This window comes from Stenella coeruleoalba (genome assembly GCF_951394435.1).
Source record: "Stenella coeruleoalba genome assembly, chromosome: 15".
Classification (NCBI taxonomy): Eukaryota; Metazoa; Chordata; class Mammalia; order Artiodactyla; family Delphinidae; genus Stenella; species Stenella coeruleoalba.
In genome coordinates this window covers 79,482,546-79,497,784 of record NC_137161.1, presented here as the reverse complement: position 1 = coordinate 79,497,784, position 15,239 = coordinate 79,482,546, and the positions used below count along the sequence as shown (strand labels likewise).

The following is a 15,239-nucleotide window of genomic DNA, read 5'->3' as shown; positions in this document are numbered from 1 at the left end:
CCTTGTCTGTCTGTCTGTCTGAGCACTAACACGGCGTGCTCACCAAGACACACCATCAGGAAAGGAAGCAAGGCGCACGATGACGCGAATTCCACCACTGAGTAGCTTTGAATTCTGAGTCATGAGAATATATTACCCACTAAACATAAAATCAGATGTAAATCTAAACTGATGGTTAAATACCAGCAACCTAGACAAATGTTTCTGATGAAAAATCATGAGAAAGAAAGCAGGTCAAAACTAAATGCAATTTCCATTTATAGGAAACGTCTGGAATAGGCAAACCCATAGTGACGGGAGGTGGACTAGTGGTGCCAGGGGCTGGGGGGAGGGGGTGGGGAGTGACAGTGTTTCCCTTTGGGGTGATGAAAGGTTTTGAATTAGGCAGTGGTATGCCTGTACAACAGGATGACTGTACTAAAAGCCACTGAATTATACACTGTAAAATGGTGAAAGCCGTGAATTTTAAGGGGTGTGAATTTCACCTCAATTAAAAAAATGAAAACAAAGTAAATGCATTCAGTTGACACCTAAAAGGGGCCAGGCTTGAGTTTTGGAATATTCACTTATATGGAACTCTTCTTCGTCAATTTCTTGACCGTTGCCAGTTCTCCACGTGTGGACGGGCCACAGCAGATGCTCCAGGAGAAATTCAGACGACGCAAAGCCAAGCGAGAAACAAGCCAGCAAGGTAACCAATGCATCTTCCCTCACAATTGCCCTCTTCTAGGAAAAGCAGAATCTGTGTCCTTAGAAGTGGAATGCACATGATTAGTTGTTCATAGAAAAGTGGCCTGAAGAGAAACACACCAGCATCTTAAGACAGAGGACACGGGAGTGTAAGGATAACAGGTGAGAGGGTTTCCCTAATTTTCCAAATTCTTGTTTTCTGTTACTTTTATAATTAAAAATACATTTTATATTCAAATACACATTCAGACGTCTGAAGACAGGGGAGAGGTTGAACAGCCTAGTGCCTTGTGACACACGCTGCTCTGTACCGAACAGCACAGACCATCACCTGATGTTCTTGTCAAATGGGAAAGGCAGGCTACAAAGTAACACAGGTGACACAATCCCATTTTTGTGTAAAAGCAAGGTACAGAAGGGTAGGTGCTGACGTGTTAAGAGCTGTTCTGTCCTCAGGTTGAGCAATTATGAGTTTTTTGTTTCTTTTTCTTGCTAATTTCTATTCCCAACTCCTCCACTCTTTTCTTTCCTACAATGAAAATGTAAGGCTTTTGTACTAAGAAGATACAAATTACTTGCTATTTTAAGAAACGCTGTGCCAGTGGATATAGATGGGTTAATTTTGAAGGCTCTGGTGAGGATGACTAGAAGAGCTACACCCTGGGTAGAACCCACATCAGAGAAGCTATTCTAAGTAAGAGAAAGGGGCCCACCCCCCTCCACCTTCCAAATGCTCTGGCCACAGTGACCAGCCCGCCGCTCCCTGGTTCCATTGTGCCCTTGGACCCACCACGCCGTGGCCTAGAGTGTCCTTCTTCTAACCCTTTGCCACCGACCCCTGCTTATCCCTGAAGACACTCGGCCTAAGCTCCTCTCCAGAGCACCTTTCCCTGCCGCTCAGACATAAGGTTGTTTGTCACCGTCTTCGGTACGTCTTCAGGAACTCCATCCAGGCGCTTGTCTCAGCGTATTCTCATTGCTCAACTTGAGGCCTGGGTTTCACAATCTGGGGGGAGCTATCTGTGTAACTCTTTGCAGTCAGCACGGTGCCCGGCACTCAGCACACGACGTTGTATGGGCTTCTCGGGCGGTCAGTCCTGAGTCTCTGCCCAACAGAAGGTTGGCTGAGGCGGCCTGGAGGCCTTTGGAGGCTCCCCTGTCCACCTGAGAGGGTCTGACGTCAGTAGAAAAGCTCTCTTTTCTCAAAGGGCAGAGGTTTCCTCAGAAGCTACATCTGAGCAGATTTGGGGCCTTGCTGAAGAAAGGGACCAGAGGGACCTGCACCGCCCAGGGAGCGCCCGGTTGCCCTTTCTCCATCTCCGGTGACGTGTGCACTGGGCGGTGCCGAGGGCATGAGACTAAATGAGGCAGCCTCCACCTTCCAAGGGCCCATCGCCAGGCTGGAGAAAGAGCCCGGGAGAATCACGGAGGAAGGGGAGGGGCCACACACCAGGAGCAGAGACTTGGGTTCAAATTCTGGTTCTGCCACCAAATGGGCCTGTGACTGGACAAGTCGGGCCTCTTGAGGCCTCAGGTTCCTCTATGGAAAACACTGCGTCTCGGCGTCTGCAGTCACCCCATGGTCGCACTCAGCACCTGGAACTTGTTTAGCTCTCGAGGATACGGAGGGCAGAAGAAAGCTGTCTGGGTCACTCTGTGATTTCAACAGGGTGAGGTGTGCGAAGGCCAAATGGACGGAGCGGACGCCATGCCACGGGGTTTCTGAGGCAGCAGGCACTGCGGCCGAAGAACCCAGGAAAGGCCTTGCGGAAGAGCTGGGCTCTATTCTCAGAGAGGAAAACGGCTCCCAGGAGGGAAAGCCGTGGCAGCCGGCAGCTGAGGGGCTGCTGGATGAGACCCAAGCAGCGGGTGGGAGCTGAGCTCTGGGGAGGAGGTCTGGGGGGCGCCCACGCAGCTGCACGGGGCGGACGATCCAGGCCGGCAGCAAGGGCGGGGGGGGGCCCTCCACGCAGGTCTCACTGGGGGTGTCAGAGGGCGGGCAGGAGGTGCTAGGGCCCCCCGCCCCCAGGGGAAGAGTGCTCCTGAGAAGGGCATGCACTTCTGAAGGCAGCACTGGTCCCGTCATTAGCTTCGGCCCACGGGGAAAAGGAGGATCACGCCCACAGCCCCATGAGGGAAAAGGGAAACGCGTGGAGGCGGGGAAAGACACTGTCCGTGCCTCTAGTCACTGCCCGGCGCGGAGCAGTTCCCCACGTTCCCACCGGTTACACCAGGCGGGTTCCGCCGCTGCCCACCGTGACGCCCGGCTGCCGGGGCCCGAGCAGGTCCACACCTGGGCGCCCTCGGCTGGCTTCACCCCTCCTGACAGCTTCATGCCGGGATCTGCACTCGGAACCCCATCTTTCACAGGCCGAGGAGTGGGTGATGGGGGCCTTTCTGGTTTCCGGTCTAAACCCCTTCCTCTGGAAGCAGAGAAATGCAGCCTGCAAACCAGGACCGAAGGAGCCAGGGTGGCCGTGCCTGGGTGAGCCCCCTGGGACTGCCCCCGAGTCTGCGGTCAACTCTACACAGCGCCCTCCTCGTGCCTCCAGGCATCCCTGCCCGGGGAAGAAGTTCCATCCACACTGAGTAGGGGTGCCCGCGGGCATCCACACCATCTGCCCGGACACTGTCTGGAACTGACCTTCTCAGGATGGGCTCGTCCTGCAGAGATGAGTACGCGCACCCCATGGTTTCTTACTCTCAACTCTGGACTGAAGGGAAAAGGAAGCTTGCTGCTCTCCTGGAAACGGACGGGGAGCCAGCAGCTAGCGAGTCGGGCTCTGTCCATTCTCTACCAGTGCTGGCAGCGGGCAGACTGGCCCGCAGACACTGAACATCCTCCCGGACACCCTGGTCCTCTCGGAAGCCCTGCTGAGCCCTTGCCTGCCTCGGTCCCCGCAGCCTGGGAGAGCTGCTGCGTCTGGCGGCTCCAGCAGGGAGGAACCAGGACTCTGGGCTGGAACCTCCCGTGAGCCCCTGCGTCTGGCACACACCCCTCCTCCTTCTGTATGGACCGAGGGAAGGAGGAAACCTCTCCAACCCCGGCTCGGATCTCCTTGGTAACTGTTTATATCAGAGCCCTTTCTCCCCACATCCTCCCCCTTTCCCATTAAAAAAAAAAAGTGAGTCGTGCAGGCGGAACAAAGCTCCTCTGGACACTGGAAGGCGGTGGTGCAGGTTGCTATGGCAGGGCTGTTTCCCCATAGAGGGAGCGCAGCGAGCCTGCTGCCGGGGCGCCTCAGGATCATAGTAAGTTAGACCTGGTTCCCACCTCCCTCCCTACAGAAGGACTGTGGGTAGCAGAGCCTACGATGCTGGGTCCAGTCACCTGGGGGCAGAGCGTGCTGTGGAACCAGCACGTCTCGGCCTCCTGTCGCGCAGCGCGGGGAATGCCCAGCAAGGTGGGCACCGCATTCGCTGCTGAGACGTTTGCAAGTGAGGAGCCCCCTTCGAAGGCGTCCAAGTACAAACGGCCCATCAGGAGAGGCCGCAGCCGACCCAGGCGCGGAGCCCAGGGACCACGACGCTCCAGCATGGAGCACAAGTGGTTCCAATTAGGGCTCTCGGCTCCCACATTGGGAGCAGGCGTGTCTCTGGTTCAGGCTTTGGAAGTCAACTGCAGCCCGCCGGGTGGGGAAGCGAGAGGGAGGCTGGACAAAAGCACTGAGTCACTTGGACAGAGATGAACCACGATGGCCCAGCACGATTCATTTTGTTTCCAGTCCCAGGCAGGGCTCGTAAGGGTTACTCTGAAATTTAAATTTTCTGCAGAGCGGAACTGACTTCTGAGACATCCCCCTGCCCTTGGCAACACACAGGCCAGCTGCTTTTTAACGGCTCCCTTCCAGAGCCTAGCGTGTGGCAACAAGTTCTCTGGTCCCCAGCGCAGCACAACAGGAGAGGGGACGAGAGCTGAGCAGGCGGCTGGACCGGGGCAGAGCCAGCCCGGAGCCTCGTGGCAGAAAGCTAATGGTTTGGAAGAGCTGCCTTTGGTGAAGACAAAGTAGTTCGCTGGAGCTTAAACAAAAAACCGCAGCTCTCTCCACGGACGGGGCCAGGAACGGGGACCAGCGCCAACGGAAGGCAGTGAGGACAGGTGGGAGCTTGAAGCAGGTGTGAGGCCACTGGTCAAAGACAAAAAAGGGAACAGGAACTACGACTTACTGAGTACCTCCTGTATACTTTTCATTTTACTTCATTTAATTGTCCCCACCCTGTGAAGTGGCAAAGGATTCTACCCCATTTGACAGCGGAGGGGAGTGAGGCTCAGGGCTGAAGCAGCAACTCCAAGCCTGTGAACGCCCAGGGCCCCCGCAGCTTTGCATCTGTTCCCACTGTGCGGAGCAAGGCTGCACCTCCCCTGGCCACCTCATCAGTCGGGATGCGGGACACAGCAGCCCTGTTCACACTTCACTGCCCTTCCCAGGGAGCCTCCTCCCTGTCACTTAGGGTGCTCCAAGGCTCGAGGGGGCTGCTGTTCCCCTGGTGGAGCCCCTACCCACACAGCCTTCAACACGTATTCACCACCGTGCCTGTCGGGACTCCACAACATGCCGTGGCCCGGGTGGCCTGCCCTCTCTTGGGCCAGTTGGGTGCCAGGTAGGGCTAGTGCTACTGTGCAGAGACCGAGGCCCAAGAAACTGCTCAGGGTCATCCAGCCTGTCCAAGACAGAGGAAAAGCCACAGCCTCTGACACTGGGATGACGTGGCTCTAGTCACAGACAAAGTGGCCCTGAAAGGAGAGTGGGGTGGGAGGGGCGGTGACGACAGGGCCGGGGCAGGGGGCTAGCAGGAGTGGCGGCCACGGCCTGGGGAGTGAAGTCCTGCCCTGGGGCTTATTCCTTCTCAGCCCTGGGTAAGTTACTCACCTCCCCCCGAATCGGCTCTGCCTCTTGTAAAACAGGGATGCAAGAATTAAAGTGTTAGAAAGCCCCAGCACACATCCTCTCTCTGGGCCACTGGCACGGCTGCTCTCCGTGCCCTGCCTGTCGCCTGTACCGCGGGCCCTGGTCAGCGCCAACGCCTCCCGACGACCTTCCTCCAATCCACTCCAAGCTGCATTCAGGAATGGCTGGTCTCAGGGCTGCCCTGGCACCAGCCCTCCCGTCGGCTCCCCACGAGGGTCAGATAAAACCCCAAGGCCCTGTAGATCCATCCTCTGGCCTCTCAGTTCCCTTCATGACCCCTGACTCCCTTGGCGACTTACACCCAGGCTCTACCAAGACGCGCCCTTCCCAGAGCAGGCCCTGCTTTCCTTGCCCTGGGCTTCTGCACACGCAGCCCTGGCCCAGCTTCCTACTCAGCCTCCCAGACTCAGCTTGGGGGGCACCTCCGTCCTGACATAGCCCCCTCCCCGGTGGCGCCCTGGGCTGTTCGAGCATCGTCACTGTACCATCCTCACGCGCCCCAACTGCATGTGAGCCCCCGAGGATGCCGCACGTCCCTGTGCCCTGGTGTCTGGCCCAGAGAGGGAGCCGCCAGCACCAAGTGCCCTGGTGATGCCCAGAGAGGTCAGAAGGTCCGATGACACTCGGCTCTGCATCACCTTCCCAGACAGGCCACGGTCAAGATTTCGGGCACTGGCTAGAACAGCAAAACTACCCCAGTCTCATCAAGGGACAGGAGAGGTCCCTTGGTGGTCAGGTGGCATCAGAAAACCCACGCCTGTGCTTGCAGGGCGGCGTGAATGTCCTGAGCCCACAGCCTCACCGTTTCCACGGATGCAGGACACTTCGGGCACTGTCCACCCTCCACGGCCACAGGGGCCTTTCCTTGCGCTCTTCTCTCTGTAAAACCCATTGATGTTTCTATCGTCGTGCTCGGCAGAGCCAAGGACCCATCTCTAGAAAGAGTGGCCCTGAGCTGGGTGTGGAAAAAGGAGATAAAGATGGATAGAGATGATGCAGGTAGCCTTGACTCCTGGCTTTCCCGGCCTTTCTGGCAAGAGCAGGCCGTCAAACGAAGGTCACGGAGGAAGATGAGCTCTTTTGTGGCTTCTCAGAAGCAACCCCCAGTGGGATGCAGGCAGCAAAATTCTAGACTGTGGGAAACTGTGGGAAACAAAGGATCTGGGTTCTTCAATGAAAATGCCGCGAGGGAATCACAGGGATGGAAGGAAGCCCACGGACTGAGAGAGACCTGACATTATGTTAAGGGGAAGCAGCCTGGCACCAGAGGCTGTGACGACATAACCCCGTATGCATGACAGTCTGGAAAAGGCAAAACTACAGGGACAAAAATCAGATTGGTGGTTGCCAGAGGTGGGGCAGGGGGGTGGCGACTGCAATGGGACCTGGGCAGTGGAGGGGGGGGCGCTTTCTGGGGTGTGGAGTGTCCTGTACCTTGACTGCAACACTGGTTACACAACCGCACACACCTGTCAGGACGCATCAAACTGTACACTTTAAAAGGGTGACTTTTACTGCATGTAAATTACACCTCAATAGACCTGACCTCCGAAAGAGAGACTTAAAAGATTCGGTAGTCAATTGCAATGTGTGGGTTTAGATCCTGAATTAAAAAAAAAAAAAAAGGTTAAAAAAAATTGATCAGTCACTCAGGGAGCTACGAACAATGCCGGCTGAGTATCCAATGGTACTGAGACATGCTGCGAACTTACAGGGGTGGGAGACATGCTGCGAACTTACAGGGGTGGGAGGTTTAAAAAGGGGAGTCTCTGCATTTGAGAGGACTGAAATATTCTCATAGTTCATATTTCCACATAATTTCATAGGAAATATTTCCAATTTCCTATGAAATCATGATTTCTTTATTCATAATTCATATGAATTATAGGATTAATTATGAAATTATATGCTTGGTTTAAGATAATCCAGCAACAGTGGGGAAGGGGAAGGAAGCAAGACTGGCCAGGAGCGGACAGTTGTTGAAACTGGGTGACAGGTGCAGGAGTTCCCTCTCCTATGCTCCAGCTTTGGTGTTTGCTTGCAGCGTTTCATGATAAAAAGCTCTGTTCTCCTTTAAAGCACTCAGGCGCTGCAAGTGAAGCAGACTGCAGGGGGGCGGGGGGCTGTGAGCAGAGCCGAGGACGGCAGCTAGGGCTGGCTGGGGGGCACAGGCTGTGGTGCAGGCCCCATCTAGAAGGGCGGCCCCGCTCAGCCTCAGCCCCTGCTGGCAAGTGTCACGGTGGGCTCCGTGGGGTCAGGTCCTCTGTTTTGTTTTTTTTTTCCAAATGAAGCTATAAGTGACTTTTATGTGGAATTGCCAGGGTTTTCAATGTTCTAATTTAAAAATTAAACAAATTTTACCATGAGCCACACCCAGACCGCGAGCCAGCTTGCCTTAGAGGCAGACGCACGTGCTGGTTTAGCATTTACTAATTCAACGGCCTTTCTCTGAGTATCTTCGCTCCGACAGGCCCTGCACAGAGCCAGGGACCCAGACAGGAATGGGATGCTCCCTCTGCATTACGGGAGACAGAAATAGAAGCAAATTCCCACCCAGCCAGAAGGGTGTTGCATTACAGGCACGAACAATGCGCCTCGGGCCACAGAGAGGCTCCCTGAGCTTCAGACTCCTCTGGGAGCCGCCATCCCCCCGGGCTCCCTTCCATCAGGAGCTGCCCTGGCCCCACTGCTCTGCCCAGAGGTACACGCTGAGCGAAGCCTGAGGGGCCAGTGGGAGGAGAGATGAAAGAGCGACTTTTAAAATGATTATGATTAAGAGAATGCGCTGCTCGTGACTGCTCCTCTTTAACCAGTGTTTAATTGCTATGATAAACCATTCAAAAGACCTCCCCGGGGGATAAAATCATGTTCACTGATTAGAAGGCTCAATACTGGAAGATGCCAATTAATTTATAGATTCCACCCAATCTCAACTAAAATCCCAGAAGGTTTTTTTGTTTGTTTTGGTGGACTTTGACAAGCTGATTCTAAAGGTATATGGAAATGCCCAGGGCCCCAAAAAAGCCAAGAGAATCTTAAAAGAGAAGAACAAAGCTGGAGGACCTGGACTACCAGTGACCAAGTCAAGAGTTGCTGTAAAACCACAGAAAGCAGAACATGTGGTGTTGGCGAAAGGACGGAAAACAGATCAACAGAACAAGCAGTCTAGAAATCAACCCCCAGCTATACAGGCACCTGATTTATATCTTCAGGGATGCTTCAGTGCAGTGAGAAAAGAATAACCCTTTTCAGTAAATGGTGCTGGGTCAAGTGGATGGATAACCACAGGAAAAAATGATTTTCGAAGCGCCTTGACAATTTGCTGATACCAAAATCAATTTCAGCTGGATGGCAGATCTAAGGATAAGAACTATGAGTGAAGCTGCTAGAAGAAAATACAAAAGAAAAGCTTCCTGACCACAAGATAACAGTTCTTAAACTGAACACCAGAGCATTAACCATAAAGGTGAAGGCCAACCAAAAGGTTGACAAACTGGGCCAGTTTAAGGCAACAACTTCTGATCACAAAAAGACACTGAAGAGAGTAAAAAGGCAACTATACAGAAAGATATTGACAATACATAGATATCTAACAGGGGACTCAGATCTAGAATATATAAAGAACTGTAACAAATCAACAAGAAGGCCAATAGCCCGACAGGAAAAAAATGGGCCAAGTCACAAAAGATACCTCAGTGGCCAATAAACATATGAAAAGGTCACTGGACATAAGAGAAATGCAGTTAAAACAATTACCACCACATGCCCATTAGAATGGCTAAAATTTTATTTCATTTCATTTTAATAAAAAAAAAATTTTTTTGGCTGCACTGCACGGCTTGTGCGATCTTAGTTCCCTGACCAGGGATCAAACCTGGGCCCCTGACAGTGAAAGCATGGGGTCCTAAGCACTGGACCACCAGGGAATTCCCTAGAATGGCTAAAAGTTTTTAATTGACAAAAATAAGTGTTGCTGAGGATGGGCAGCAACTGAAACCCCACATGCTGGGGGTGGGACTGGATGCTGGAAAACTGGCTGTGTCTAACAGAGCTGCACATGAGCCTTCCCTCTGACCCCCAACTCCACATCCAACACATACCCAACAGAGCTACATCCACATGGGAACCACATTCACACGGGAACCACATCCACATGTACTAGGATGTTCCCTGCAGGACTGCTGGTAACAGTGCCCTAGGCTGGAAGCAATCTAAAGGGCCATCATGATGGGAATGAATAAATTACAGTTTATTCCCACAACAGAACATTATGCAACAATGAGAACGAGAGAACTACGACTACACACGACATGGAGAAATCTCAGAAAGAATGGCCAAATACTACATATCCCGGGACACAGACAACACTCGTCTATGTCACGAGGAGTCAGGAGAGTGGGTGACCTGGGGGTGGTGGGATTGGAGGGGGAAGAGGGGTCCTTTCTTACATGATTCTATCCGTTTTGTGACAAATAAACTGTGTGCTTATGATCTGTATACTTTTATGTCTGCCTGTTATGTACTTCAGTACTTCAGTAAATAGTTTATGAAAAAAACCCAGGAGGCCTTCCAGAACTGACCTCCCTCTAAGCCCTCCCTGGGCTCCTGAGGTTCTGAAGCCAAATCCGGCCTGATGGTGAGGGCCCCAGAGGCCAGCGTGCCTGGGAGATTCACTTGTGAGCACAGGGACTCCTTCTGAATCCCCTGCACCTGTAAGTTCAGGGTCAGGGGGCTGCAGGTGTGTGTCCTATGCTTGCTGCTCAGACACAATTGTTCCCATTGGCTTGGTTTTTAAAAAACATCCATGCCCCAAGGTTTGGACTCACCATCCCAGGTGGTGAAGGCCTGAAAAGGCCTTAAAAGACCAACTAGAAGCCACTGGGGGTTGTGGTGAGAACTGATACAACCCTGGGCGCGTACTGTCCCCACACTAATCACCCTCCACTGACCTGCTGGGGTAAGGGAGGCACCGTGCCATGGCCAAAACCACCTGTGTTCACTGAAAGTACAAGTGGGCAGGGACAACAGTGCGGGATTTCTAGCAGGAGGTGGCGGCCACCATCTAGCTGGTGGCCCAGATGTATCAGCTAAGTGACCACTCTGAGTCTCAGTTTTCTCATCTTTGAAATAGGGATATTAACTACTCTTAACTCTTAAGAGACGGAAGGCAGCATGGCAAAGCAGGGAAAACAGGGGGTGTGGAGTTTGTAGATCTGGGTTCAAAAGGCAGCTCTGCTACTTGTGAGTTAGGTGGCCTCGGGCAAACTCCTCAATCACTAGTGCCTCAGTTTCCTCCTCTGCAAAATGGGGTAATAATGGTGTTCTTGGAGGGCTCCTGTAAGACTGGATATGGTATTAATAATAAGAATAGGTACTTCCCTGGTGGCGCAGTGGTTAAGAATCCACCTGCCAATGCAGGGGACACGGGTTCGATCCCTGGTCCGGGAAGATCCCACGTGCTGTGGAGCAACTAAGCTCGTGAGCCACAACTACTGAGCCCACGTGCCACAACTACTGAAGCCTGCATGCCCTAGAGCCTGTACTCTGCAGCAAGAGAAGCCACCGCAATGAGAAGCCCACGCACCATAAGATACATACCATTGGAGGGCTCCAGGACCTGGGCAAAGAGCTCTACGACAGCTTATGCCGTTTAATTTTTACAACCCTACAAGGTAAGTTCTATTATTATCTCCAATTTACAGTTGAGGACACTTCAAAAGATACAGTTGAGACTTCAAAAGATTAATGTCATATTAAGGGCAAATGTCATATGGCTAATACATGGTAGAGTCAGGACTCAAACCTTCATTACCCAGTGTCAGGGCCTAGAACGTAACCACTGCACTATAACAGTTTCCCTGTACAGTGTACACGTAGAACCCCTGGCCATGGGGTATTCAACATGATATAATAAGGGATGAGAAGCGGATTTAAACATACAGGGTTAAAATTTTAAGATTATGAAGAGGGAAATATTGCTTCAGCATCCTGGCAAGGAGAAACAATTAGAATCCACAAGATACAAGTCCAGGAGTTCTGCTTCAAGTCCATCTTGCAAGGCCAGAGATCTTGGGGACGGGGAGGCTGGCGGCCCCATGCTCTCCTGCGGCTCAACCTCGCTTGGGGATGGGGGTGGGGACACACCTCCATCCCACAGACAAGGAAACGCAGGGCTACTGTAAACTGGGCCCTGGACGCTGGCCCCCTTATCGCGAGTGCCATATCTTCAGCAAAACTACTTTGCCACACCAGGAATGGACCTGTCCAGCCCCGAGAGAACAGGCTGGACCCTGCTCACCTGCCCAGCCTCCCAGCTTCCCTCTGGCCCTCTGCTGACAAAGTCCTCGAAGCCTCGGGGTGTGGCCCTCCTCCAGCAGCACACCTTCCCGATCCCTCCAAGGGGAAATTCCTTCTTGGAGTCCCCAGAGCCAGTGTGTCCCGGCTGCCTGGCCTCTCCCTCCATCATGAGCGATGAGGCCGTCCCCCCGCACCGAGTGGGCACTGCTGTCGCAGAGGCCCTGATTAGATCATGCACGCAAAAGCATTTCACAAACCATTTTTCAAAAGTATCTTTCAATGTCCTGACTTCTCAGCCTCTTTAATGTAAAGGCCACCTTTGCATACGTGTAGCGCCCGGCGTAGTGCTTGGTACGAGACACTTTCTGACACAAAGACTAAGCAGCTGCCTTGCGGCAGGACCAGGGCTAGGTGACATCATAACCGTCACCCACAAGAGCCTTCATTTAGGGTTACTGACCTCCGGGGAGGGGAGAGGGCCTGGAGGCTGAATTAATCCCCAATGGTCAATGATTTAATCAATTATGCCTACATAACAAAACCTTCATAAAACCCCAAAAGGATGGGGTTTGGAGAGTTTCGGGGTTGCCGGACACATGGAGGTGCTGGCAGGGTGGCACCCCAGAGGGGGCATGGAAGCTCTGTGCCCCTTCCCCACACCTTGCCCTACGCTGATGACCTTTAATGCCCTGAGCCTCAGGTTACCTGTCTGTGCAAGGTGCCTTCTACTCAGAATGGTTCCTGTGAAGCCTGAATAAGAAACAGGTATCAAGGGACCCTGAACACTGTGAAGTGCAGTGTAAACATGAGGGATTACGAAGGTGGCTCCAAAGCAGAGTCCATCAATAAGGCAAAACCCAAGACGCAGCCCAACACGGTACGAGAGACCCTGCAGCTCTCAGCCGGCTCGCTCCTGCCCAGGCACTGCTGGGATGGCAGAGATGTGCTCTAGAGGGATCCTGAGCGAGTCACTCACGTGGTCTGAATTCTGGTGAACTCGGGGACTTCGTCTTTCTTCTTCCTGAAGAGGAACCAGTATGTCAGGAGACCCACAATGAGGGAAAACATGATCATGTCCGTCGTGCTGAAAAGGGACACTTCTTCAGCCACCGCGTCAGATGCGGTGGCGCCAGCCTCCACACTGGAGTCTCCCATGTTGATCGAGAAACTGTTGGGAGACAGAACGACAGCCGTCAGCAGGGTCCATCTGAGGCCTGCTGGGAAGCCCCCTGAAGGCTTTGGTCTGGGGCTCACGCCCCAAGGGCTGCAGCAACTAGCAGAGCCTCGGGGCAGCAGCTGCAGCCTTGGACCAGGACTAAGAGAGCACGTGGCCTGCACGGTGCCTGCACAGCCCTGGGCACACCTGGGTGCAGCCTACGGCTAGAACTAGGACTGGGTCCCCTGCGAACAGAGAACGGAAGCCACAGCCTCCCTGTACCAGCGTTCTCCGGCCCCACAAGGACACAGCAGAGGCACTGCTTCCACACGACAGAGGGGCCGCTTCACAGCAAACCCTTTCCCCAGCTGTGTGGCAGGCCTGGGATGCCCCCAACCCTGCACATTCCAAAGGTCTTCAGGACTGGCCCTTGGATGGCTCCAAGGAAATCAGCCCTGAGGCCACGGAATGTGCCGCCTGATAAAGTGTCTCCATACGCCTGAGACCTTGGGTCATGCACGTAGCTTGTGCTAATGATGTGATTGAGGGGAGCACCTGGGGCTCTGAGTCACATCACACTGGTGTCGCCTCTGGGGTGCTGGAGACTGAGGAGGTAAGCTTAGGCACTTGGGCGCCCGATGCCTCCAAGACTGACCCCCAATAAAAAACCTGGACACCAAGGCTCAAGTGGGCTTCCACACGAGGCTGCTGGGAGAATCAAGCACCGTCGCGTGACTCCACGGGCAGAGGACAACTGGAAGCTTCTGCCTGGCTCCTGCTAGACTCTGTCCTACGGAGTCTTTCTTTTGCTGATTTCAGTCTGTTTCCCTCTGCCGTAATAAACCGTGACTGAGAGTAAAACAGCTTTTCTGAGTTCTGCAAGTCCTGGTGAATCACTGAGCCAGGGGGTGGTCTTTGGGACCCCAGCACACCAACCTACTTAGCTCCGTTGAAGGGTGCTCAACTGGTCCTTCCACCACTGAAACCTGGCGGGTATGTAGATATGAGTCAACAAAGACCCGAGGTGAGAGGACCTAAAACCCCAGCAGCGCATTTCTGCATTTCTGCCTCTTATCACCGAGGCTGGGCTCAGCTCTGGAGTTGGCATTGTGCCCTGTCACCGAGTGGGTGGCTCTCACTGTAACCAGGCTCCAGACTCGGTCAGGAATGCCTTAGTCACAGCTCTGCAACTCGGGCAATGGGAGATTACTTCACATCTGACTTCCCTTAGCTGTCACCGCCTCCAGGAAGCCACAGGGTGGGCCCTGCAGCAGAGCACCCTGTCACCCGAGGGCTGGGCATCAGTCCTGCTGACCTGTGCAACCTGCCAGGAACAGGCCATTCAGGACGGCCCTCAAGCCTGGCTCTTGGCTTCGTTATTAATCTGAGGGGCTTTCCTCACGCTGAGTTCCTGAGTCATGTCAGCTTACACCCTTTTGCGATATCTGACGTTAAAGGACAATCTTAATTCTAGTGCCCAGAGAGTACTGTCTATATTTAAGCATTAACTTATAAACACACTGAATATTTATTCAATGTTAGTCACATCTTTCTATCCAACCCTGGCGGTGGCACTGTCATCTGGCCCACAAGCCTACTGCCATGGAGAAGCAGAGGGGAGGGGACCTGTCCCACATGATCTCAGAGCCCGCCTGGAAGCCTGGGGGTTCCGGGCGGGGCTGATGTGCTGACTCCGGAGAGCCCCCAGCTGGCGCCCCTCACATCGCAGCAACGACCGCCCGCTCCCTGTCCGGCCACCTTTCTGATTCAGGCCGCCCGGCCCCCTTACTTTACCGAGGGGTGACTGATGCCCACCAAACGAAATGACTGTTTCTTGACACGCGCGCAGTCGACCACAGCAATCAGAGGAGAAAGCGCAGCCCTGGAGGAGGCGTCTAAGGCGACGGCGCGCAGAGCAAGGGGAGCTGCCTGGCGGCCTTCCCACACACCCGACCCTGCGAGAGGTGCCTAACGGGCTGCTCTCCACACAGTAGCCAGAGGGAGGCTTTGAAAAAGTCAGACTCTGTCACCTCCCTCATCAAAACCCTCAAATGACTTCATATCATACTCAGCACAAAATCTAACGTCCTTAACGTGCTCGATTAGTCCCATGCGATCTCGCCCCTGGGTACCACTCCCACCCCGATTCTCACTGCTCTCCCCTTTCCTCACACTTCACGGTCACG

The 15,239-nt window shown here is 53.7% G+C and overlaps 1 protein-coding gene across 3 annotated transcripts in view; it reads right to left on the bottom strand.

Moving 5' to 3' along the window:
* Positions 1–15,239, bottom strand: part of POR (cytochrome p450 oxidoreductase) — a 76,600-nt gene that overhangs the window by 14,814 nt on the left and 46,547 nt on the right. For all 3 annotated transcript variants that reach the window (XM_079946349.1, XM_079946348.1, XM_079946350.1), the window contains one exon: positions 12,874–13,065. In XM_079946349.1, the coding sequence (XP_079802475.1) occupies positions 12,874–13,065 (192 nt within the window). The remainder of the gene's footprint in view (positions 1–12,873; positions 13,066–15,239) is intronic.